The sequence below is a fragment of the Mycteria americana genome, chromosome 13 (genome assembly GCF_035582795.1).
Source record: "Mycteria americana isolate JAX WOST 10 ecotype Jacksonville Zoo and Gardens chromosome 13, USCA_MyAme_1.0, whole genome shotgun sequence".
Classification (NCBI taxonomy): domain Eukaryota; kingdom Metazoa; phylum Chordata; class Aves; order Ciconiiformes; family Ciconiidae; genus Mycteria; species Mycteria americana.
In genome coordinates this window covers 1,524,824-1,548,292 of record NC_134377.1, presented here as the reverse complement: position 1 = coordinate 1,548,292, position 23,469 = coordinate 1,524,824, and the positions used below count along the sequence as shown (strand labels likewise).

Here is a 23,469-nt window from a genome sequence, read left to right as displayed (position 1 = left end):
CCTCTATAGAAATTGCTGTAGAAATTGTGTGCCTGTGTGTATCTGCCTTGTTTCTAGGATGGACCTACAAATGGGAACCGCAACAACCATTTCATTGGATTGAGCCAGGAGAAGCCCAGGGTCTGGTTGCACCAGACTCAGCTCTAGCAGGAAGGAGAAATCCCCTGGGGCCCAAGGCCAACTGAATATGGCTACTTCCTTTACCAAAACTGGGGAAACTGGCTTTATCAGGAGATGTGTGGGGTTCAAGGAGGAAACCTCAAGCTTTTAGGCTTGTCTGCACTCGCTACCCCTTTGCTGAGCCATATGACAATGCTGACGTGACATGGATGGCTGCAGTCCAGGGCAGACAGGCTGCGGCCCTGCCAGCAGAAGGACCCCACGAGGCTGCTGCGCTCCAGGTGGAGCTGGCTGCACAGCCGGCCTGGACTCTGCCCATGCTGGGAGTAATGCAGACATGCATGCTGTGACCTGTTAGCCTTATTCTGCAGTTTAATGATTCACCTAGCACAATACAACACTTCCTGCTGTAGGCACCCAAACCTCCCCATCAATTGTAGAAGCTCACAGTCAGATCCAACATACACAATATTAAGCAAACCTGAAGCATGCAGGAATTTTTTGTCTTGTTGAGCTGCTTTGATCCCTTCATCTCATTTCCAAAGGGATGAAAATACCAGCACACGGTTTACCATGGACACCAAAAGAAAGGAGACTGTGCTTTCCAGAAATGCCCCAACCCTGTGACCTTTTCTGCTCTCCAGCTTGCCAGCCCACATGATTTCTGCCAAACCTCAACACATGCTGACAAGTGGGTCGCTGCTTCTGAGCTGCTGCTCCTCATGCTGTTGGTCAACCCAGGTCCTGCTGACTCATCACTTACCCGACCTTCACCTGGAAGTGCAGTGATATGTATCAGCCAGGTACCAGCTCCTCCTTGTAGAGCTGCTTCCTTCTAGGTAGTTCCCATAATTTAAAGGAAGGCGTTCACCAGGGCAGTAAAATGAGGCACCTCCCAAGTACACAATGGCACTGAGAATTACCTAGGGGCTAAGGGAAAGCAGAAAGTGGTGGGAATTTCCTCCTAGCATCAGGATCTGACCTCTTACAAGGAACCTGTGTGTCTTGGGGAAGTTTTGGGGTAGTTTTCTTCTTCATTTTTCTTATGTCTTGGGGCTTTCTGTATTTTCTTATAGGCATGGCGGTTTAACAGAGATCATGGTTGGTTATTGCTGGAAGCAACTCCAGAAGCCTGGCACACCACCTTGCTGAGGGTAGAGATCGTCTAGTCCTCAGCTCAAGTAGGGTCACCTGGACCAGGCTGCCCAGGACCTTCAGGGTGTTCCTTGACCCTTGGAAAAGGCCCTGAGGAGGTTGCACTGCTGGCTGGGGACTAGGGGCAGGAGAGGATTCCTGTGAGCTGCAGGACCCACAGATGACCATGGAGCCTGATCTGACTCCCAATCATCTCTGCAGCCAAGACTTGCACTGAAAATAGCTGATGGAGCCAGTCCAGCTTCTGCACTGAGGGTCTAGCAATTGCAAGAGAGAAGATAATCTCCCCTTTTTAATCCCTTCCCCCATAAACCTATATTAGAAAATATATTCTAGAGGGATGGCCCTTTCTTTAAGGGAGTCCGAGTACACGCCACATCCTGACCCCAGTGCAGCCTCCCCAGGGCCTGGGGCCGGGCACGTGGGTCTGGCTGTGCAGGCAGAGCATGCCCTGCCTGTCCTTGCCCAGGGTGGGCTGAGCACCCATGGACACCAGTGCAACCCCAGCCTGAAACAGTGCTCTCCCCTCAAGCCAGGGCTGCAGGGCACAGGCAAGTTGAGCCCACCACCCCTGCCCCTGGTCCCAGGTGGCAGCCAAGGAGCAGACAGATGCCACAAAAGCAGGAGAAGAGCCTGACTCTCACCACATCCCAGTGCCACCAGCTGATGGAAAGACTGAGCTCTGCTCCTGCCAGCCCAGCCACGTTGATCCAGTGGACTGGGGTGGAGGTGCTGGGGGCACTCCTGGCTTCTGTGTGCTGAGGGTGCCCACAGAAGCATGACAGAGTGGCCCCGGTGTGGGGTCTTGGTGCCCCAGGAGGAGACACAGGTGGGACAAAGATGTGACATGGAGGCATGGCTCGACCCATGCTCTCCTAGGCACAGGTGGGTGACGGATGTGGTGGCATCCAAGCAGAGGTGGTGTTGGCTGCCAGCTGAGGAGTGCCAACCCACCATGTCCCAGTGGGGGATGGAGGGACTTGTGGGTGCATGGCAGAGTCCACAGCAGCCCTCAAGAGTCTCCCCTGCATCTAGAAGCTGGTTGAATTTATAACCTCAGCTCACGTGTGAAATAACTGCATCATCCCTTCACTCGCTCCAGCTCTTGTTTTGGCTTCCAACATTCAGAAGAGATTTGGTCACATAAAGAAGTTGTTTTTCTGCTCTGCCTTCCGTGTCCAGAGCCATGGATGCCCTGGATGCCCTACTGAACAGGATGGACATGTGTGTTCATCCTTTCTTCTTTTTATCTCCACAAAGTTGTAAGTTTCAGCTTGGAGTAGTGGAAAGCAGAAAGGCTTGCATCCAGTACTGCAGGAATTCCTTATGCAATACCACCATGGATGCCCCACACCAAGGGCAGTGTCCCATGGTGGTCCTTGAGCCACTCGGTGTTTACATGCAGGACCTGGCTAGGGTTGTCTAGGGCTCTGCAGAGCCAGCTCCCCTCCCTGCTTGCACTGGGAAAAGCTCAGGTTCCTCTGGCTCTGGCTCCTCTGGCCCCCGGCAGGGTAACAGCCCCTTCTCCAGAGCAGGGAGAGCTGTGTCCCCCATCCACTAGTGCCTCTCCCATGGGGACATGAGCAGGACGCGGCTGGCAGCATGCATGGTACACACGCTCGCACACCTGCACGCTGCGGGAAGCCAGCGCTGCCAGCTGGCTGGGGCAAAGGGCAAGGCTGGATGTGGGGGCAGCCAGGGATGTGTCAGCTCTAGGACATGGACAAGGCCCCAGGCCTGGCAGTCACCCGCACAGTCCAGACATCACGCCCCTGCCTGCAGGACAACCCCATAGGAGGCATCACCCAGATGCCTGTGCTGGCCTGGGGATGCAAAGGGAGGAGGAACGAGCCCTGCCAGGACCTGAAGTTCAGGGTGGATAAGGTCGCACTTCTCCTCCCCTCCTCCCACCCAAGGAAGCCCAGCTCTAGCCCTGACCAGCTCAGTACTCCCACAGGCCTCGCTTCAGCATGTGATGTCTTTCTTGTACTAGGGAACCCCAAATGGGATGTGGTGTGCAGAGCAGGGGGGAGAATCGCTTCACCAGCCCATCCCTGCACTCCTGCTGACCCAGCCCAGGACCCACTGGCCACCTTCACTGCACGGGACCTTGGCTGCTGGCATCTCTGCTAGAGCCCAGTGCTCCCCCACTGCAGGCTCAGTGGTGCCCCGAGCCCTGCAGCAGCACAGGCAGTCTAGGCAGATTGAGCCCTTGGCGTCTCAGCCCTGAGCCGGCCTTGCCTGTGACCTTGAGCCACGTCAGCAGAGCCAGGCACAGGCCTGCACGGTGCCGCTCATCAGGACAGGCAGCCCAGGGCTCAGCCCCGCACCCTGGCCGGCCAGACCCCAGTCTCACCCAGCAGCCGGCAGCAGTCACCTGGTTAGATAGTGGGGTGCTTTGCAGCGTAGGGCCAGCCACATACCCCCCCACTGGCTGCTTGTGGTGGGGTCAAGGCCGGACCACCGAGCATCCCTCCTTATCCCCTGTTATCTTCCAGACAAACCCAAACTGGGTCCTGAGTCCCTGACGTGCTTACACACTTGGCAGCCAAGGCTGCGCTGTGCTGCCAGCATGGGCCTCTCCCTGTGGGGCCCCCACGGGGCTGCGAGCACAGCCCTGGCATGGGGCAGCCCCGGCTGCACTGGGGGTGCAGGGGACAGGAGTGCAGTGCAGTGTGGCAGAGCCCGCAGCAGGAGGGCTTGCTGAAGGCTGGTTCCCCTGGGGCCAGGGTATCCCCTAGCAGAGCCCTTCCCCAGCACCAGCATGCCAGCCCCCCATCCCGCTTGGTGAGCAGAGCCTCCAAGGTGGAAATGTCTTTCCACGGGGCAGGGGCCACGCAAGCCTAGAGGTGGCCCTGCCAGGTGACACAGCAGCTGGGAGACCTTTGCGACACCTCAGGCGATGTCACGGGTGGCACACGGCAGCCATATCACAGCTGCAGAGTGGACTCTGCACTGTCTGTGGCGTTGGCCTCTGTCCACACTGTTAGGGAAATCCTGATAAGATGAGATAAGGCTCTGCTGCCAAACCCTGTCTGCCAGCCCCCGGCTGCCCTGCAGCACTCCCAGGTGCATGGGGTTCCACAAACTGTCCCCCCCCCTCACGCCCCAGCACGCAGAACCCCAGCAGGGCAGAGCATCATCCTGGGCAAGTAAATAAACCCCAGGCTGGCTCTGGAAGCATGAGCTGCACCACAGGAATCATGGTGGCTCTTTCTGCTTCCTTCCTTCCCTTTCCAGCCCCTTTCTGGCTCCCACTCGGCAGAGAGAGGTGAGGCTGGACACCGGTGGGCAACTTCTCCGGGGCAGGGCCGGCATCCCTCTGGCATGCAGCAGCAATGCAGCAGGATGGGGGTTCCCGGACCCACCGGCTACCCTGAGCAACATTCCCCCGGGGCACCAGGGTCCTAATGTGGGGTGGGGGGGGTGAGCACTGCCCTGCAGCCCAGCCATGCTCCCGGGGTATTTCCAGGGGAGAGAGATCCTGGCTCCCAGGTGGGAAATGTACCGGCACAGGCTGTGCCACCAGCCGGAAAGCAGCTCTGTGGGGACGGACCTTGGGGTCCTGCTGGGCACTGGCTGAGCAGGAGCCAGGGATGTGTCCTCATGCCAGAGGTCACCCAGCAGCCTCAGCTGCACCTGGCAGGGTGCTGCCAGTAGGGCAGGGGAGAGGAGCACCGGGGGTCTGCGTTGCTGTGTCCTCTCCAGCCTGGGCTCACCTGGGCAAGGCATGGACTTGCTGAGGTGACTCTAGCAAAGGGCCATGATGGTGGTGAAGGGACTGGAGCATCTGTCCTATGAGGAGAGGCTGCGAGAGCTGGGTCTGCTCAGCCTGGAGCAGAGGAAGTTTAGGGGGATCCTATTAATGTATAGAAATACCTGCAGGTAGGGTGCAAAGGGGACAGAGCCTGGCTCTTCCCAGTGGTGCCCAGTGACAGGACAACGTGCAACAGGCACAAACTGGAACACAGGAGGTTCCTTTTGAAAGTCAGGAAACACCTTTGTACTATGAAGGTCAAGGACTAGCACAGGGTACCCAGAGAGGCTGTAGAGTCTCCAACCTTGGAGATACTCAACACCCAACCAGACCCAGTCCTGGACTGTGAGGCAGCTTCAGCAGGGGTTGGACAGGACGATGGCTCCGTGACCTGTACCGTACACAGCGTCCATGTGCGCGCACATGCCTACACCCCGTGCAGGTGCATGCACATGGTTGGGCATGCATGGGACACAGGCACCTGCACGCGCAGACACACACACACGGAGAGTGGTACACGCATGCGCAAGGCAGGTGTGCACACACCTGCGCATACCTGCACACACACCCCTACCCAGACACACGCAACGTGCCCCTGTGCCCTCCCGGGGGTTCTGCACTGGCACAGGGCTGGGGTTGCCTCGCACAGGGCGGGGGGTGCCTGTCCCGGGGGTCTCCAGGTGGGGGGTGCCCAGGGAGGGAGTGCATGGGCAGAGGGGGCATGGGACGGGGTACCCGCCCAGGGAGTGAACAAGGCGACAGGGAGTGAACAAGGGGTGCCCGGGATGGGGGGTGCACGGCCGGGGGGGAGTCTGACACGGGGGTGCCTGGCACGGGAGGTTGCACGAGCGGAGTTGCCGGGGCGAGGGGTGCACAGGCAGGGTGCACAGGAGGGGGGTGCCCGGGCGGGGTACTGGCTGCATCCCGCCGCCCCCGCTCGCCTTCCCCGAGGCGGGGCGGGGCGGGGCTGGCGCGGAGCGGCGCGGCCCAATCAGCGCTGGGTCCGCCGCCGGGAGCGGGCTTAAAGCCGGACGCGGGGGGCGGGCGCGCGCGCCGCGGGATGTGGGCGCGGGCGCTCCTGGTCTGCATGGTGGTGTGTGCGCGCGCGCGCGCCTGGCCCGGCGGTGCCGTGTGCGCGCGGGGGGTGGCGGGCGCCGGCGGCGCGCGCTACGTCGCCTTCCTGAGCGGCGGCGGCCCCGGCCCGGCCGCGCTGGTGGAGAGCTCCTGGGCCGGTCCCGGCCGCCTCCGCGCCTGCTGGGCCCGCCGCGACCCGCGCCTGGCCCGCGCCTTCCGAGCCGCCTGCGCCCGCCGCCCGCCTGCCGCCCCCGGTGCCGCGCTGCAGCGGGACCTGGCCGCGCTCTGGCGGCGCCGCGCCGCCTGCGCCGACCCCGCGCCGTCGGGAGGGCGCCGCCGCCGTCGGGGCTGGACGCTGCCGGGCACGCTGTGGTGCGGAGCCGGTGACTCGGCGGGGAACGCCAGCGAGCTGGGTACGGGGGCGGGCGGGGGCGGCGGGCGGGCACAGCCCATCGTCCCGGCGGGGCCGTGCTCACTGGCGCTTGCCCACAGGTCTCTTCCGCGGCCCCGACCGGTGCTGCCGGGAGCACGACCAGTGCTCGGCGCAGATCACGGCGCTGCAGTTCAACTACGGCATCCGCAACTACCGCCTGCACACCGTCTCCCACTGCGACTGCGACGCCAGGTGTGCCGGGGGCCGGGCCGGGCCGGGTCGGGGGGGACGCACCAGGGGGCCGCCGGGCCGCTCACCGCCCCCGTCTGCCACGCAGGTTCCGGCAGTGCCTGCTGGCCCTCAACGACACCATCTCCAACATCATCGGCGTCACCTTCTTCAATCTGCTGGAGGTGCCGTGCTTCGTGCTGGAGGAGAGTGAGGAGTGCGTCCAGTGGCACTGGTGGGGAGGGTGAGTGCCCCGGCGGGTGCCCCCTGCCTCAGCCCGCTGCTGCAGCCCCACGGCTGGGTGCATCTCCTGCTGCGGCCCCGAGTGTGCCCTGCCTTGCCTGCCGGCCCCACCGGCTGGAAGGAGAGCACAGCTTGGCCGTGGCAGGGCTGGTGCGCGGGACCTCACGGCACGTGGTGTCCCCAGGTGTCAGCGTTATGGTGTAGTACCCCTGGCCAGGATGATGCAGCAGAGTCAGTACCACTACAGCCTGCCTGCAGAGGAGACTGGCAGCCCTGCTGTGCAGCCCCCGGCCAAGGGAAGGAAGTCCTCTAGGGCAGGGCGCAAGCGGCTCCGACAGGGACTGGGGCAAAACCCCGGGCTCCACCAGGCACGGAGACCTGCGACAGCCCAGGAGCTGTGGGGCCCAGGTACCTTGACCCCTGCATCCGCCAGGGACAAGGCTGAGCCCACAGCCAGGCACCCAGCAGCGCAGTGGGGGCTGGAGCCCGGCCCCCCAACAGCAATGACCGTGTTGGAACAGGACCTTGCTGGAGGAAGGCGAGCGCTGGGAGAAGCGCAGCAAGGGGCTGGGGGCTCCGCACACCCTGCCTGCGCAGCCCGCCCTGAAGATGGCAGCATCGGATCCAGCCCGGCCGCGGAGCGGAGCGGAGCCACCCCTGCGCCTGCCGTGGAGGGGCACAGGCAGCAGGGTGAGTCGGTGCTGCGGCCAGAGCGTGCACCAGAGCTGGGGTGGCCCGAGGCCTCAGCCCGTTGAGGTCGTGTGCCGGGAGGTGCCCCTCACTGCCCTGCTGTCCTCAGGCCCAGGCAGGCTGTGCAGGTGCTACAAGCACCTGGATAAGTGCGAGCACCGGATTGCACCCCGTGAGGTGAAGTACCAGCTGCACAACATGGACACCCGGACGCTCTTCCACTGCAACTGCACTCGCAGGTGCGTGTCCAGGAGGAAAAGGGGGGGGGGGGGTCCCACCACCACAGGGCACTGTGTCCAGATGGTTTGGGTCAGATCAGGTGGGACCCAGCAGGATGCCCACCCTGGCCAGCAGCTGCTGACTGGTGCCCTCCGGTGCCCGCAGGCTGGCAAGGTTTCTGCGCAGGGTGAGGGACCGTAATGACATAGAAGTGGGTGTCCTGGCTGACCACATTGCCACGGACTGCTTTGTTCTGGAGCTGCCTACTAACTGTGGCCCGGGCAAGGGGCCACAGCACAAGTAAGTGCAGAGGGTCAAGGGAACATGGCGTGCATGGGACTTCCTACCCTGCGTGGGCAGGAGGGATGCCTTGGCAGGGCTGAGTACTGTCCTGCAGGCTTGGCGTGAAGCTGGCATTGCAAGCATTGCTCCCTGCTTTGCTGTGCCACGAGCAGGGCTGGGGTGGAAAGCAATGGATGTCAGTGCTGCAGTGTTACACTGATGCTCACAGCTTTGCTTCTCCAGCAGCTGTATCACAGCCACCCGGGCTGTACTAGTACCTGCACAGCATCTCAAAAAGACCCTGAGGCACTGGGGTCCTCTGCATGTGACCTCGAAGGCTGAGCATCCAGACTGGAAAACACAGGACAGTGGTGGCACTCTCTATGAACGATGCCTGAGGCTGGCCTTGGAGCAGAAGCTGGGCATTTGGCACCATGCGGTGCCCCGATGATGCCTGAGAAGCACTGCCTCGTGTGGAGGAAGATGTGCTGTGCAGCAGCCATGAAGTGGAGCTGCTTGATTTCTGGTCCTTGAGACAAAGGATGGCACTGAACATGGCTGCATGGAGCTGGGGCAGGCACAGGAAACTGAGAAGCCTCTCAAGGAGCTGTTGGCTGCCATCTGTGAGCAGCAAAGCAAGGGGAAAGGAATAGGAGGGCTTGGGAAAGGGGAAACCCACCATCTTCCTTCCCTGTTGTGCCCTGGGGCAGGGGGATGTGAGCCCCCCACCCCTCGATTTGTACCCTTTCAGCTGTGGGGCCTGAGCAGTGTGGTGAGCCTGGCCCACTTTTGCAGGCAGGGTGGGAGGGAGTGCAGGTGGGCAGAGCACAGGGAGGGCTGACTCCCAGTCCTGGAGCAAGGTGGGGGGGCAGCAGCTGGGGGCAGGCCTAGGGCTGTGCCCTGGGGAAGGGGTCAGTCCCTGTGTGCAGCAGAAGATAAATAAAAGGTGTGTGGTGGTCACCTGTGGTGACCCCAGGTGTGTGGTGCTGGGGATGAGTCTGCTGCCCCTTGTTTACACTGTGGCCCCCATACCAGCAGCTGATCCTGCCCCCCTGCAGTAAGCACAGTGCAGCTGGGGTGGGCAGGATGGTTTATTTTGTTGCTTGCACTACATCCAAGGCTAAGGCACAGAGCAGGGAGGAGCTAGCTTCAATCTCAGGGGTACCCTGGGGTGGTCTTCACTCTGTGCCCATCACCATTGCTGCCAGAGCCCTGCCCTGGCCTCCCGTCCCACCTCATGTGCAAGGCCAGCACTCCCATAGGATGGAAGGGCCTTGCACTTTGAATTTCACAAGGGGCTCCCCCTCACTGCATTAGACCAGCCTTGCCCTCCCCTGTGCCACTTCCCAGCCCTACCAGGGCTGGGGCAGCAGCTCAGGCTGGGGGGAGTAGAGGGAGCCCCTACCTGCCAGGCACACAACAGGGATGAGGAGTTACTGCAATAAATAAGGGAGTGGGGTGTCTCCGCAGGAAAGTGGCAGAGGAAAGCACACAGCAAGCACACTACAGGGAGGAGGGAGGGGGCTGCTGCATCAGCGGCCCATGGCACAGCTATGGCTGTCCAGCTCCTGGGGGCTACTCCCCTCCTTTGGGGAGGTGCTGCAGCCTGGGGGGCTGGTGGGGCTCATCCTCCTGCAGGGGTAGCCCTGGTCCACGCTCTCCCTCCGCCAGCCCGTGGCCTGGTCGATCATCTCCAGGCGGAGCGCAGGCAGCAGGCCCAGGTTCCTGGGGTCAGCCCTGGCCAGGGAGCTGTCAGCAGAGACACGCCGGGGGCCACCCTGCTCCAGCACAGTCTGGTAGAAGGAGCTGCCCTCCTGGCAGTCAGCTGCCCGCCCTGGCTCCTTGGCTTTGGCTCCATGGCACCACAGCTCCTCCTGGGGCAGGTGGATGGTAGGGATGTCCCCAGGGAGGCCTCGGTGGCTCTGGGGTGAAGGGCTGCGGCTTGTACCCCTGTCCCGGCTTGATGGCCGCAGGATGAGGCCCTGGAACTTGGCCAGGCTGGGGCTTCGGCTCCGGTGCCGTTTCATCTTGCCTGGGCTGGGGCTACGGGATTTGGGGGCCAGCAGGACAAGTGTGCTGTCATCCTCCTCTTCTGAGCTGCTGCCCGAGCTGTCTGTGGGACTGCTGCCCTCCTCCGACCTGGGCAGGGAGATCTGCACCCCTGCATCAGCACTGCTGGCTGATCCTCACAGGGGGCTGTGGGGCACCACAGCAGCTGGCCTCCTCCAGCCAAGCACCCCTACACACATCCCCCTTGCCTCCCTCAGCCCCTCACCCTCACCACTTGGCCATGCTGACCTGGAAGGGCTCAGTCACACCAGCGATGCTGCTGGAGGTGTTGCTGTAGTATCCAAGGATGTACTCGCCCTTCCCCTTGGGTAGTGCCTCCTCTGAGAACATCACCTGCAGTCCAGAGAGAGCTGATAGGCACCAGGGCTGGGCACCAGGCCACATCCAGCCCCACAGATAGCTCCAGCCCCACAGATAGCTCCAGCCCCAGCTGAGAGCAGAAATCCCTGATGCCAGCACAGTGGGCCTGCCCAAGGCTCACCACAAAGCAATAAGGAGGTGCCCTCCTGCCCCATCAGGGCCACAAAGGGGCCATTGTCCCCAGCAAGACAGCAGGGCTAGCCTCAGCTCACCTGTGCACACAGCTGCTTCTCTAGGCAGCGCTCTCCATCATCACTCCTGGCCCAGACATAGGACACATAGTCTTTAGGATGTCGAAAGCCCACCTGTGTGCATGTACATGGGAGAACACAGGTGAGTGGGGGAACATCAGCCCTACTTTAGCTCTCCTCTCACTCAGCCCCCTCTCCTTGCACAGGGGCACCAAGAGCTGCCTTGCACCCAACCAGCAGTGCCCTGGCCCCCATCCCCCTGGGAGTGCCAGACTTTGGACCCTGTGGGGCCCACAGAGCAGGAGGAAGAGGGAAATGCTTGATCTGAACCTCCTGAAGCAGGGGGACAAATCCTGCTGCTAACTGCCAGGGCGTCCCAGGGGAAGAGAGAGCACAGGTCCATGCCATGCACCCATGTCTGCTGGTGGGGGGTAGCTCAGAAGGGACCCCACAGTACTGTGCAGTACTTCCCACTCCCTCCAGCCCCAGCAGCCCCCAAGCCCCTACCCGGTAGAGTCCTATCCAGTCCCAGGAGCTCCGGTGGAAGCCAGCAGCCATCTTGTACCTGACAACTGCTTGCTCAGGCCTGCTCCATTCATCAGCCACATAAATCTCAACCGGGGGCTTGTCTGCCTTGGAAGCAAACTGTCAGACACATACATGGTGAGCAAGGGCATGCCAAAGAGAGCCCAGGGCACCCATCTAGGGCTGAGCCCTCACACATACACCACCAGCAGCCCACAGCCACAGTGGCAAGAGCTTGCCAAACAAAAATAAAATAAGCCCTGCACACCTCATCATATGCTGCATACACTAACTGGGCATCTCACCCCTGTAGCTCCTGCCTGTGTGCCCAGTGGCCCTGGATGGTGCTCACCTGCACTGCAAAGATGGCAGCTACCGGCTTGTGGTCGCTGACGGTATACTCCATGTGGCTGCAGTAGCGGAGTTGGCTCACCGACAGGACGCCACGGCTGGGCCGGCACCCGCCCGTACCAAGCCCAACACTGGGAGATTTGATCTTCCAGAGGATGCGGTCAGTCCAGGCAGGTTTTCGCTTCTTGGCACTGCAGGGCACAGAGGGGCATCTCTTGCCTGGCAGAGGGCAGTGGGCTCCACCCTAAACTGCCTTCCCCTGGCACTACAGCACACGCGGGCAGAGGATGCAGCTTGTCTTGGCACACAGCTCAGTGCGGCTGCAGGGACAGACCCGTGCTGGCACCAGCACAACAGCTGTGTCCCAGCCTGCTGTCCCCAGTCCAGCCCATGCCCACCCCAGCATGGCTCCCCCAATCCATCTGCACCAGCATCAGCCGCTGCCCCACTGGCACCAGCACCTGCCCTGGCTCTGAGCCCCACCACTCTTGCATCCCTCAGCAATGCCACCCACTCCCAGGCCCAGCACACACTTCAGCTCTGCTCTCCTACCTGCTGTCATACTTGTTGGTGCCCACGTCGAACTTGAAGGTGGGTGGAAAGTTCAGGGGTCCCTCCTGAAAGCCGCTGAGGACAGGCCAGGTGCTCTTGGCAATATTCAGCTGTGGGAAAGCGAGCAGGCCGGGGAGCACACAGCCTCCATGGCCAGACTCCTCTGCAAGCCCCCGAGACCTCTCCACCCTCAGCAGAGTCATCCCTGCCCCATTGCTGCCAGTCCCACACAGCTCTCGGGGTTTGTCCATGCCATGCAAACAGCAAGTCCATAGACCCAATGCCCCCAGCTCTTCCACTGATAAAGGAAGCGTATGCCCAGCTCCCATAAAGACCATCCTGGGACTGTGCTGCCCCTTCCCCACAGAGCCAGGGCCCTTTGTGCCCCATGGGCAGCAAGGGGACTTGCCTTGTCACACAGCTGCACAGGCAGTTTTGGCAAGAGCCGAATGCCACTCACAGCCCATCTGAGGCTCTGCAGCATGCCCATCCCTCTCACCTGGTCCTTCTCCCAGAGCTGGCTCAGGATGTTGCTGTCGATGGCATACTTCACAAAGCGGATGTCGAGGCTCTCGATGCGGAAGTTGAGGTCCCCAAACCAGAACACGAGGCTGGGGGTGGGAGGGAGGGCAACGGGCTGGAAGGGCCGAGGCTACCAGAGCCGGGCAGCACAGCAGGGGGAAAACATCCTCAGCCTGTGGGCAGCCTCAGCCTGCAGCACAGGCACTCTCAGGAGCACCAGTGCATGTCAGCACTCGGCCAACAGCTTGGCCAGCTGCCAGCCCTGCCAGGATTCCTCAGGTAGGACCAAGCACCAAACAGGCCTGACTTCCCTGGGCAGAAATTGAGGGTGGAAATTTCCACCATGAGGCACCTACCAGAGTCAGACCACACAGCCAAGACACTGGGGCACAGCTGGGCCCTCCACCTCACCAGTCCCAAACCTCAACAGCACCAGTATGGCAGGAGCTGCACCAGGCCTGGATGTGCCTCAGGGGAGACCAAGAACCCCTCTTAACACCTACCCCACCAGGCCACAGAAAATTTTGCAGCTCTGCAGGCAACACCCCATCTCCAAGCTGTGCTAGGATTCAGGGGACAGACCCCAGACCCTACCTGGAGGCAGTCAAGGACAGGGGCTGGCACTAGAGCCCTGGCCCAGACTGGAGAGCAAGGTGGTGGGGTACGCACTCATGGTCCAGGATGCCGCTGGCCGCACGCCCCTCGAACTGCTGCATGTGCAGTATGGTGGCAAAGTCCTCCTTGCGCTGCTCTGCCTTCTCCAGGTGTGCTGGCAGGTGACAGTTCAGGAAGCAGACCATGTGGCCGAAGATGGAGAGACGAATGCTCACCCCACCCTTGTTGCCCTGCACCAAGAGGATCCCATGACTCCTCGGGAAGCCAGGCCCTTGCCACTTCCCCTGGGGCCACACTTACCCAGTAGCCTCCCAGCCCTGTCCTCGTGCAGTCTGTCTGGATGTCCTGCAGGAAGGGGAGGTGGTAGTACTTGGCAAATACTAGTAGGATCACACCTTGCATCCGCACTGTGCTGACCTGGAATGGGAGCAGGGGCTGAAGCAGGATGGTAGTCACAGCAGAGCCTGTAGGGACAGGGACAGCTTTTCCCACCTCCAGGCCATAGGGGCAGCACCTCCCTCCACTGCACACCCCCCATCTTGCAGATGACTAACAGCACATTTAGATCAGAGATCTATGCACACCCTCCTGAATACTGACAGTTGAGATAAGCCCAGCAATGCTAAGGCTCCACACGCTGGGGCAAGTGCCGTGGGGAGCTGAACCTGCCCTGGGACCCACAGGCTGCTGCCAGAAGCACAGGCTTCCCACATTCACCTCCTCGCTCTGGTGCAATGCAGCAGGCAACAAAAAGTGTCCCGGAAGCACCACAGAGGAAGCCTAAGGCACAGGAAAGGGAGTAGGGTGGCACAAGCTAGACAGCACACTGGCAAGACGCACCGCTAGCCCTCAGGTCAGCCCCCACGCACTGCTTGGATGGCTGCAGGCTGTCCCTCTAGCAGGCTGCCCCTCCAACCAGCTCTCCCATGGCACCTCCTCCCTCCATACCTGCAGTCCAACTCTCCCTCCCTGTGGTCCACCTGCCTGGCAGGCAGGGAGGGAACACCAGCTGCCCAGCCCCTGTGGGACCTCCTTACCAGGATGAAGTGGAAGGGGCTCAGCACATCCATGAAGAGCTCACTCCACTGATCTGTGAAGAGGGCATCCTTCAGGCGCTTGTTTATCTTAGAGTTCACCTCTTGCAGCCTGGGAGGAAAGGGACAGGTCCCTCAGCCACACCAGGAAGGTGTCCGTGTCCCAGCTAGCAAGAGCTCCTTGGGAGAGGTGCCAAAGCACAGTGCTGGGGAGGAGGGCCAGGGCAGGAAGGGCAGTTCAAGGGAGGACCCTGGGTTTAGAGCACAAACCAGCCATATCCTTGCGCCAGCGATGCTGGGCCATGTGCTAGCAGAAGGCACAAATGGCCCTGAACCCATGAGGTCTTGGACCTTTTCAAAACAGCAGTTCAGCTGCAAAGGGCTGGGCAGCAGTCTAAAGCCTATCTCTAGGTGCAAGAGGGGCTTACAGGACATTTCAGCTGCATTGGTCTCTACAGAGAAGCCAAGTCTCACCAGTACTTCAGCACAGGGTGTCCAGATGCACCCTAGCCACCAAGCGCAGAGCAGCAGCAAATGGAAGGTTAATAATGGTCCTCCCAGCCCAGCAATTAGTGAAGAGAGGGAAGGAGAAGTCCGAAGAGAACGGCAGAATCAAGAAATGTCTTGCCCAAAAATATCAAGTGCTCAGGGCACAAAGACACAGATCAGAAGAAGGATCCAGCCAGGCAGAGATGCCCTGGAGGTGGGGAGCAGCAGGACACCCTGCCCTGGCCAGGACACAGTCCCGGCAAGTGCCTTGCTGTCAGCTACATGCCCTGCCCCATCCATCCAGGCTTGGGTCTACCTCCACAGCCCCATCCCACTGGCCCACAAGGCCAAGGGGACCAGGAGACTGGCTCCAACGCAGCATCATACCTCCAGCAGCCTCAGCCTTACACCGCTCCCTCCCTGGGGCGAAGAGCACTGGGGGAGTCCCTGGGAGCCTCCTGGAGGCAGATCCAGCTCTTCCACCTCACGCCCACGGGCAGAGGCTGCTTCTCGCTCCCTGTACAAAGGCAGCATGTCCCTGGTCTTAGCAGGAATCCACACACACCGCAGCAAACCTCGAGGGACCATTTTTCCCTTAGACTCTGGCAGAGTTTGCTTTGCCAGCCACACCAATAAAGCCTTACCACACCAACACGGCGCTGCCTTGCCAGCAGTTAAGTGTTGCCAGGGGCACAGAGCCAATCCAGCTGTGAGAGAACAGCAGATTTGTGCCCTTGAGGCCTGCATACCATGGGCAAAAGCTGACACGAGGAAAACGCTCCCAGAGGGCTCTGGCAGGCGAGTTAAATGCCTCTACAGACCTGACCCCAAGACTGCCAGGCCTCACGGCAAGAGCAGTGGTCGCCAAGGCCCGTCTCTACACAGCATAGCCAGCTACAGGCTCTTCGAGAGTTCAAGGCTACTCAGGATTCAAGGGTTTCAGTTCCTCTTAGCACTCCCATTTTACTAGAAGTTGATTCTCCATCACCTTTTCCAATATTTCACTGCTTGAGATGCACACCCCTCCCTGATCACCATGCCCCAGGGAGGATGGGGCTGCAGCAATTCCATTCCCCGCCCCCCAGGGCTATGGGGATCCCCCAAAAAGGGACATGGCCAGGCAGGGGACAGGGCCCTGCACCTCATCCTCTTACCCAATGGCGATCACATCCGCATCATTTGTCTCGCCCGTGTTGAGGTGCAGCAGGGATGTCACATCATTTGGGGGCATGGCTGTGCCCACGTTCCAGGTGACCACTGTGATGCTTGGGAGGACAAAGGAAGAACAGGCTAACACTGGGGCTCAAAGGTGTTCCCTGTCCCACCTGTTCAGCCCCCAGCTCCACCAAGGAAGCTCTCTGCCTGCAACAGAAGTGGCCACAGCTGAGGCTTAGCCAGGGCACATACGCCAGGTCCTTAACTCCTGTTTGAGGGAGATGGGTCCTTGCCCCTAAATTCCCCCAGGGTCTGCACCTTGGTGCATGGCAAGCCCCGCTGCAACCCAAGCCCTGGTGAAATTCTAGAAACCAGCATAAAGAGCCCTCATTTTCATCACCGCCAACTGACACAGGCAGGCTGGCACAGCAGGCAGCCTGCGAGACAGGGTGTCCCCAGAAAACCGCTTCCCCTCCCTTCCCCAGGAATCATGCATCCCTCAGGCTCCTGGGGAAAAGGACTTGGATCTCAGCCCCCCGAGTCTGCCCCAGAGCACGGATAGGCCCAAAGGCCGGGGCATCGCATGTGACAGCAGCACTGCAAGCCCTGAAGCAGTGTCCTTCACCAGTGCAAAGCCACCATCAGTCACAACACATTAATGCTGTTACGCAGCATGCGCCAGCGGGCTCTTCCAGCATCACTAGGACGAGCCTCAGTCACAGGGGGTACGTTTCAACAGGGAGGGAGGGTAGTGCCACACCATTTCCAGAGCTCAGGGACAGCAGGGGCAGATGGCAGCCACTCCACAGCCTGTGCCTCTGACACACCGCTCTGTGCAGCACCCAGTCCCCTGAACGCTGACAGCAGGCACTGGGCATCCTGCTCCACCCCGTTAACCCTCCTTGTCCATAGCCCCTCACCCCAAATCTCCTCCAGCTGAACACCACCCACAAGAGGAAGGAAGGGGCAACTCCAGCCCACAGGAGGCTTCGCTCGCTGCTTCACAGCAAGGGCAGCTTCGGCCCAGCATCGCTCCCCGCTGCTCTCCCCCCACAGCAACACCCGCTCACCGGAACGAGCCATCCTCTGGGACCCTTCCCGAGCAGCCGAGGAGCACGTCACCAGAGTCACTGGAGCTTGGCAGGCCGAGAGACCTCCCGAAGAGGGAGAGCTCTTCCGGCTCCGGTTTGGAGAGGGCCGCAGGCTTGGACAGGCCCACCCGCCCGCCGGCGATGAACTCGCTGGAGACAGCTTTTGGCAGGCTGGCGGCCCTGGGCGAGGAGCCCGCCCAGGCCGAGATGTGATCGCTGGACTCCGCCTTGGGGAGCATCTCCCTCCGCTCGGCGGGCAGCGGCTTCCCGGGGGCGGCATGCTCCAAGGGACCGAGCTCGGGGAAGGCAGGCCGGCCCGGCGCCGGCCCGGGCGCCACCGGGGACGGCCCGGCGGGGCGGGCCGGCGAGGCGCCCGGGCTGGGGGGCAGCAGGGCCGGCAGCGGCAAAGCGTGGGGCCCGCCCGCCCCCTCAGGCTGGGCCCGGCCGACCTCCAGCGGCAGGGGCTGGGCAGCCCGGCCTGGGACCCGCTCCTCGGGCCCGCCGCGCTGTACTCCCCCGGGCCGCGGGCAGCCGTAGGGGAACAGGTCGCAGGCGGCGTCCGGCCGGGAGCTCCTGCGGGCTCCCGGGGCACCGCCGCCAAAGAACGGAGCCGCCGGTGCCCCGCCGTCGGGCTGGGGCCGCGCCGAGCCCCCGGGGCCGAAGGGCACCGGCCGCGCGGGGGAGGCGGCGGGCGCGGGGCCCCGCGGGGGGCCAGGGCGGAGCCCCGAGGCGGCGGCCGAGCCCTGGTCCGCGCTGCCGCGCCGGGCCGGCTCCATCGGCGGGAGACCCGAGCGAGCGCGGCCCGGCCCCGCCGCGCGCCCCCCGATGTCAGCGCCCCCCGCCACCTGCGCGGCGCCTTAAAGGCGCAGGAGCGGCAGGAGCGACACCGCCGCCGCCCGCCCCGCCCCGCGCGCACCTGCCACCGCCCCGCTCACGTGACAGCTTGTGCCCCGCCTCCTCTTCTGTCCCCCCACCCGCCGGCGCGAGGAGCGGAGCGCGCGCACGCGATGGGCACCGGGAGGGGACAGCCCCGGGGGGGCGTGCGGGGCCGCCCCTGCGCGTGCACGGCTGCCCTTGCGCGTGCACATCTAGCCTTGCATGTGCACATCTTCGCTTGTATGTGCACACCTGCCCTTGTGCTTGTGAGCATGTGTGCGTTTTTGTGTGTACGACTGTGCGCGCACCACTGTGACTGTTGTGTCATTGTGCACCTCTGTATGTATGTGCACCGTTGTGGGTGTGTTTGTAGCTGTCAGTGCACACGCACACGACGGGCAGCTGCGTGAGGTGCTGTGTGTGCAGCTGGTTATGGGGCTGCTTGTGCAGCTGTATGGGTGCAGCTGCAGCTGCGTGCATACCTGTGCCTAGTGCCGCGCCTGTGTACAGCGGTGCCAGTATGCTCACGTGCAGCTGTTTGTACAGGCAGTTGTGAAAGTGTGCAGGGGTGCACCTCAGGTGCTTGTGTGTGCCTGAAGGAGACGGGGGAGCTGGTGACACAGGGTGTGGAGAGGGCAGAGGTCTCGGAGAGGGCAGAGGTCTCGGACAGCTCCTACACCTCAGCCTGTACCAGCAAGACCAGCCCTCGGGAGCCCCAGAGCCCCAGGGAGGCCGGAGCACAATGTGGAAAAGGATCTTGGTGGAAGAGGACGAGGTCCCTGGGCCCTGGTGGGATGGACCCACGAGTGCTGAAGGAGCTGGCTCCTGTTATCACAAGGCCACTCTCAATAATCTGTGATCAATCATGGCAACTGGGAAAGGACTGGAGGAGAGCAAATGTCACTCCTGTCTTCAGGAAGGACATGAAGGAGGACCCAGGGAACTAGAGGACAGTCAGCCTCATCTCCACCCCTGGGAAGGGATGCTCCTGGGAATCATTGCCAGGCACATAACAAGAAAGTCATCAGGAGGAGTCAGCATGGCTTCACCAAGGGGAAGTTCTGCTTGGCCAACCTGACCACCTTCTGTGATGAAGTGACTGGCCTGGCAGATGAGGGGAGAGCAGTAGACGTTGTCTACCTGGACTTCGGGAAGGCCTTTGACACTGTCTCCCATCAGGTCCTCCTAGAGAGTTGTTGATGTACGGGCTGGATGAGCAGATGAGGTGGACTGAAAACTGGCTGAATGGCTGGATCCAAAGGGTGGTGGTCAGTGGCACAAGATCTAGTTGGAGGCCAGTAACTACGGTGTGCCCCAGGGGTTAATACTGGGTCCAGTCCTGTTTAACATCTTCATTACTGACCTGGATGATGAGACAGAGTGCACCCTCAGCAAGTTTGCAGATGACACCAAACTGGGAGGAGTGGCTGATAAACCAGGGGGTCGTGCATCCATCCAGAGAGACCTGGACAGGCTCGAAGAAATGGCCTGGCAGGAACGTTATGAAGTTCAACCAGGGGAATTGCAAAGTCCTGCCCTGGGGAGGAACAACATCAGGCACCAGGGCATGCTGGGGGCCACCTGGCTGGAAAGCAGCTCTGCAGAAAAGGCCCTGGGGGTCCTGGTGGACACCACGTTGACCATGAGTTCAGTGTGTCCTTGGGGCAAAGAAGATGAGTGGTGTCCTGGGCTGCATCAGGAGTGTTGTCAGCAGGTCAAGGGATGTTGAGGAGGCACTGGTGAGGCCACCCCTGGAGCGCTGTGTCCAGTGCTGGGCTCTCAGGAGCAAGTCCAATAGACATGGATGTAGCAGCAGGAGTCTAATGAAGGACCACAAAGATGATGGACTGGAGCATCTTGCACATGAGGAGAGGCTGGGAGAGCTGGGACTGTCCAGCCTGGAGCAGAGGAAGTGCAGGGGGATCTCATCAACCTACATAAATACCTGCAGGGAGGGTGCAGAGAGGACAGAGCCTGGCTCATTGCACTGGTGCCCAGTGGCAGGACCAGAGGCAGTGGGTTCAGACTGGAGCACAGGAGGTTCTCTCTGCACGTCAGGAAACACTTTTTCCCAGTGAGGGTGACCAAGCCCTGGTACAGGAAGGTTGTGGAGTCTCCATCCTTGGAGATATTCAAACGCTGTCTGGACGTGGTCCTGGGCAACTGGCTGTAGGTGGCCCTGCTTGAGCAGGGGATTGGACCCGGTGGATCCCAGAGCTGCCTCCAACCTCAACCAGTCTGCGACTCTGTGATTCTGTGACCAGGGGGATGTGCATGTGTGCAGGTGTTTGTGTGCAGCTGCTGTGTGTGTGGTTTGTGTGTGTGTGTGCAGGGGTGCACGCTGTTTTGTGCATGGGTAGCCATTTGTGCGTTCAGTTGTGTGTGCGTGCAATTGGGCTGTGCAGTACATGTGCATGTGCATGCAGCTGGGTGTACATGTAGAGCTTTGTGTGCGTGTGCATGCTGTTGTATGTGTGGCTGCGTGCGCTGGTGTATGTGTGTTTCTGTGCATTGCTGTGTATGCTGATGCGCCTGGGCGTAGGCATGCTGTGAGCAGTTGTGTGTGGGGGTAGCTGTGTGCAGCTCTGCCTGCCTGTTTGTGGCTCTGTGTGTGTGCAGTTGCATCTGTGCGCTGGTGTGTGGACTGCATATAGCTGTGTGTATGCAGAGCTCTGTGCATGCAGCTGTGTGTGTGTGTGTGCAGCTGTATGTGCAGGAGGGTGCGTGAGTATGCACAGCTGTGCCTGCATGCAGCTGTGTGCCATTGTCTGCATGCACAACAGGCAGCTGTGCGTGCACACACTGTCGTGCACGTCACTGTCTGTGTGTGTTTGCATTTGCAGTGTGTGTGTGTGTGTGTGTGTGTGTGTGTAGGGATGGCGCGTTTGTAGTAGGTATGGGGGGGTGCAGTCTGTGCGTGCATCCTCAGTGTGTGGTGGGCGTGTGTTTGCAGTGTGTGGTGTAGACGTGTGCATACGAGTGCGTGTTTGCAGTGCGTGTATGCACGTTTGCGGTGTGGGTGTGTTTCCAGTGTGGGTGTTCGTGGTGTATGTGTTCGGGTGCGTGTGTGTGCAGCGTGTGTGTGTGGTATGTGCATTCGTGGTGCGTGTGTGCGGCGTAGGTATACGTGGTGTGGGTGTGCATGGGGTGTGGGAGTGCAGGATGCGTGTGTGCGCGGGGGGGTGCGTACGGGGTGTCCGCAATGTGTTCGTGGTGTGTTTACGGTGCGCGTGTGCGCACGGCGTGTGTGCTCGTGGTGTGTGAGTGCGCGGTGTGTGCGTGTTGGCGGGGGGTGCGGTGCGTGTGTGTGAGGTGGGTGTGGGGGCATGTGTGCACGCGTGTACGTGGTCTTCGCACTGCGCATGCGCGCTGTGTTCGCTCTGTCTGCGCAGTGTGTCCCTGCTCGTGCTGCGGCCGCTCGCCGTCTGCGTGCGCGTGCCCGTGTCCGCCGGGGCGGGGCACTCCGCGCGCGCGGGCCGTGACGTGGCGGGATGCTGCGGGCGCTGCCGCTGTCGCTGTCGCTGCTGGTGGCGGCGCTGGCGGCGGGGGGCGGCCCGGGACCCCCCCGGCTCCGCGGGGCCGAGCTGCGGGACCTGGCCCGGGGCAAGGTGGAGGTGAGTGCGGGGCGGGCTGGGGGTGCGGGGCAGCGGGGTCGCCGCCAGGGTGACGGGGTGTCTCCTCCCGCAGACCTGCGGCGGGTGACGGCTGAACCGCCTGAGGGAGGTAGGTGCCGCCGGGCGGGGGCCGGGGCCGGGGCCGGGGCCGGGGCCGGGGCCGGGGCCGCCCCGCCGCTGAGCCGGGCCGGGCCGCCCGCTCTGCCCGCAGGTGAAGGCCTTCGTCACCCAGGACATCCCCCTCTAGTACCCGCCGGCCGGCCGCGGCAGCCCTGCTCGGCGGGCAGCGCTCGGTGCGGCCCTCCCCGGACGCAGGCCCTTGGCGGGACGGGCGGCGGGGGAGGGATGTGACATGGGACGGGACGGGATGGGACGGGTGGAGGATGGGATGGGACAGGGCAGGACTGGGCGGGATGGGATGGAAGATGGGACAGGATGCAGTGGAGGACAGGGTGAGACAGGATGAGGGATGGGAGAGGATGGAGGGTGGGAGGGGATGGGATGGAGGATGGGACAGGCTGAGGGGTGCGATAGAGGATGGTACAGGATGAGGGATGGGATGGGCTGAGGGATGGGATGAGATGGAGGATGGGATTGGATGAGGGGTGGAGGACAGGACGGTTGCAGGATGGGATGGGACAGGGCAGGATGGGATGCGGTGGGATGGGATGGGACAGGATGGGATGGGATGGGATGGGATGGGATGCAGTGGGGGATGAGATGCATTGGGACAGGGGACAGAATGGGATGGGATGGGATGAGATGGAGGATAGGATGGGATGGGAGGGAATGGGATGTGACGGAGGATGGGATAGCATGGTGGGCTGCATGGGCCTGCCCAGTACTGTCTGCTCCTTAACACACCACCCAGCCATAACCTGGAGATGAAGCACTTGCCCGGTGTTGACCCTGAGCTCGTGCTCCTCAGCCACCAATATGAGGAGCTTGAGGTAAGTGGGCAGCACGGCACCCGCTGCCGCAGCAGGGTCTGGGGTGGTCAGTGCCCCATAGGCGCCAGGCTGCAATCCCTGTCTGTATGCAGAGAATCCCCCTGAGCGACATGACCCGGGAGGAGATCAACCAGCTGGTGCAGGAGCTGGGCTTCTACCGCAAGGAGACGCCTGATGCCCCTGTGCCTGAGGAGTTCCAGTTTGCCCCTGCCAGGCCTCTGCCCACCCTGCCACCCCGCCAAGCTCCTGCCGCTGATGGCAAGACCCCACCTGAGCGTGACAAGGGAGAACACCCAGACCTCTAGTGAGGGGTGCTGTGCTCGGCAGAGGGTCCTGCAGCCAGTCCTCAGTGCGTGGGGACGAGGGCGTTACAGCAGCTGGGAATGGTGCTGCAGGGTGGGGAAGGTGCCCTGCTGTTGCTTGGTGCTGTGTAGCCTCTGGCCCGAGGATGTCCTGAGCAGCTCCAGCCTTGAGCCCCTGCCTTCCTGGGCACTGCGGATATCCCGGGGGTCCCGTGTGCCTGTCGTTGCCAGGAGGAGCAGCATTCTTCGTGCTCCCTCACCATGCCCTGAGGTTTAGCTGACCCCCGGCACTGGGCAGCGGTATCCTACCTGCGTGGGACAGGATGAAACCCTCAGCAGAAAGCGCCAGGTGCTGAGGGTAGATGTGCTGAGTCCTGGAGGTGGGAGAGCTGCCCCCGGGGGGGTATGGCTTTACACCTCAGCAGGGTTGTCTCGTATCGAGCCCGTAGTAAAGCCCTTGCGAACAATCGGCTGCACTGTGTCATCTTTCCAGGAAGGGCTCGGTGGGGCGTATCCTGCACTACTCTACTGGGTGCAGGGAGGAGCTGGGTGCCCCAAAGCTGCTTGCAGAGGCTGGAGAGGATGGCAGGGTCACAGCCACTGCTGGCAAGCTGACAAACAGTCCCACGGA

General features: G+C 61.9%; 3 protein-coding genes across 9 annotated transcripts; 2 read left to right on the top strand and 1 right to left on the bottom strand.

The window, feature by feature from the left end:
- The first annotated feature begins 6,116 nt into the window (after window positions 1-6,116).
- On the top strand, window positions 6,117-9,091 carry PLA2G3 (phospholipase A2 group III). Its single transcript, XM_075516057.1, has 7 exons — window positions 6,117-6,519; window positions 6,599-6,731; window positions 6,817-6,951; window positions 7,135-7,640; window positions 7,750-7,879; window positions 8,025-8,159; window positions 8,388-9,091. Exons 1-7 carry the CDS (start codon window positions 6,120-6,122, stop codon window positions 8,590-8,592), a joined length of 1,644 nt encoding a protein of 547 aa, XP_075372172.1. The 5' UTR covers window positions 6,117-6,119; the 3' UTR covers window positions 8,593-9,091.
- Window positions 9,092-9,224: 133 nt separating this feature from the next.
- Window positions 9,225-18,014, bottom strand: INPP5J (inositol polyphosphate-5-phosphatase J). Of its 4 annotated transcripts, none has more exons than XM_075516053.1 (12): window positions 17,076-18,012; window positions 16,005-16,115; window positions 14,365-14,473; window positions 13,628-13,744; window positions 13,382-13,557; window positions 12,690-12,801; window positions 12,191-12,300; window positions 11,640-11,829; window positions 11,270-11,407; window positions 10,784-10,876; window positions 10,440-10,544; window positions 9,225-10,294 (listed from the first exon to the last, which is right to left on the bottom strand). In XM_075516053.1, exons 1-12 carry the CDS (start codon window positions 17,870-17,872, stop codon window positions 9,674-9,676), a joined length of 2,679 nt encoding a protein of 892 aa, XP_075372168.1. In that variant the 5' UTR covers window positions 17,873-18,012; the 3' UTR covers window positions 9,225-9,673. The 4 variants fall into 4 exon arrangements, with proteins under 4 accessions (XP_075372168.1, XP_075372170.1, XP_075372169.1 ...); XM_075516056.1 differs by having other exon boundaries at window positions 10,091-10,280; window positions 17,076-18,014; XM_075516055.1 differs by lacking the exon at window positions 11,270-11,407 and having other exon boundaries at window positions 17,076-18,014.
- Window positions 18,015-21,353: 3,339 nt separating this feature from the next.
- Window positions 21,354-23,307, top strand: SELENOM (selenoprotein M). Of its 4 annotated transcripts, none has more exons than XM_075516439.1 (5): window positions 21,365-21,586; window positions 21,660-21,695; window positions 21,798-21,832; window positions 22,458-22,536; window positions 22,605-23,307. In XM_075516439.1, exons 1-5 carry the CDS (start codon window positions 21,464-21,466, stop codon window positions 22,839-22,841), a joined length of 510 nt encoding a protein of 169 aa, XP_075372554.1. In that variant the 5' UTR covers window positions 21,365-21,463; the 3' UTR covers window positions 22,842-23,307. The 4 variants fall into 4 exon arrangements, with proteins under 4 accessions (XP_075372556.1, XP_075372554.1, XP_075372557.1 ...); XM_075516440.1 differs by having other exon boundaries at window positions 21,382-21,586; window positions 22,629-23,307; XM_075516441.1 differs by lacking the exon at window positions 21,660-21,695 and having other exon boundaries at window positions 21,354-21,586.
- Window positions 23,308-23,469: the final 162 nt, after the last annotated feature.

What these genes read in the sequence shown, in the direction of transcription:
- SELENOM (XM_075516441.1), top strand. Translation starts at nt 21,464, where the DNA reads ATGCTGCGGGCGCTGCCGCTGTCGCTGTCGCTGCTGGTGGCGGCGCTG. An exon ending in TGGCCCGGGGCAAGGTGGAG is followed by an intron (nt 21,587 to 21,797) that starts GTGAGTGCGGGG and finishes CTCTGCCCGCAG; the next exon opens with GTGAAGGCCTTCGTCACCCA. An exon ending in ACCCAGGACATCCCCCTCTA is followed by an intron (nt 21,833 to 22,457) that starts GTACCCGCCGGC and finishes CACACCACCCAG; the next exon opens with CCATAACCTGGAGATGAAGC.
- PLA2G3 (XM_075516057.1), top strand. Translation starts at nt 6,120, where the DNA reads ATGGTGGTGTGTGCGCGCGCGCGCGCCTGGCCCGGCGGTGCCGTGTGC. An exon ending in CAGTGGCACTGGTGGGGAGG is followed by an intron (nt 6,952 to 7,134) that starts GTGAGTGCCCCG and finishes TGGTGTCCCCAG; the next exon opens with GTGTCAGCGTTATGGTGTAG. An exon ending in GGAGGGGCACAGGCAGCAGG is followed by an intron (nt 7,641 to 7,749) that starts GTGAGTCGGTGC and finishes TGCTGTCCTCAG; the next exon opens with GCCCAGGCAGGCTGTGCAGG.
- INPP5J (XM_075516053.1), bottom strand. Translation starts at nt 17,872, where the DNA reads ATGGAGCCGGCCCGGCGCGGCAGCGCGGACCAGGGCTCGGCCGCCGCC. An exon ending in AGCTCTGGGAGAAGGACCAG is followed by an intron (nt 12,301 to 12,689) that starts GTGAGAGGGATG and finishes GCTTTCCCACAG; the next exon opens with CTGAATATTGCCAAGAGCAC. An exon ending in AGAAGCAGCTGTGTGCACAG is followed by an intron (nt 10,545 to 10,783) that starts GTGAGCTGAGGC and finishes TCTGGACTGCAG; the next exon opens with GTGATGTTCTCAGAGGAGGC.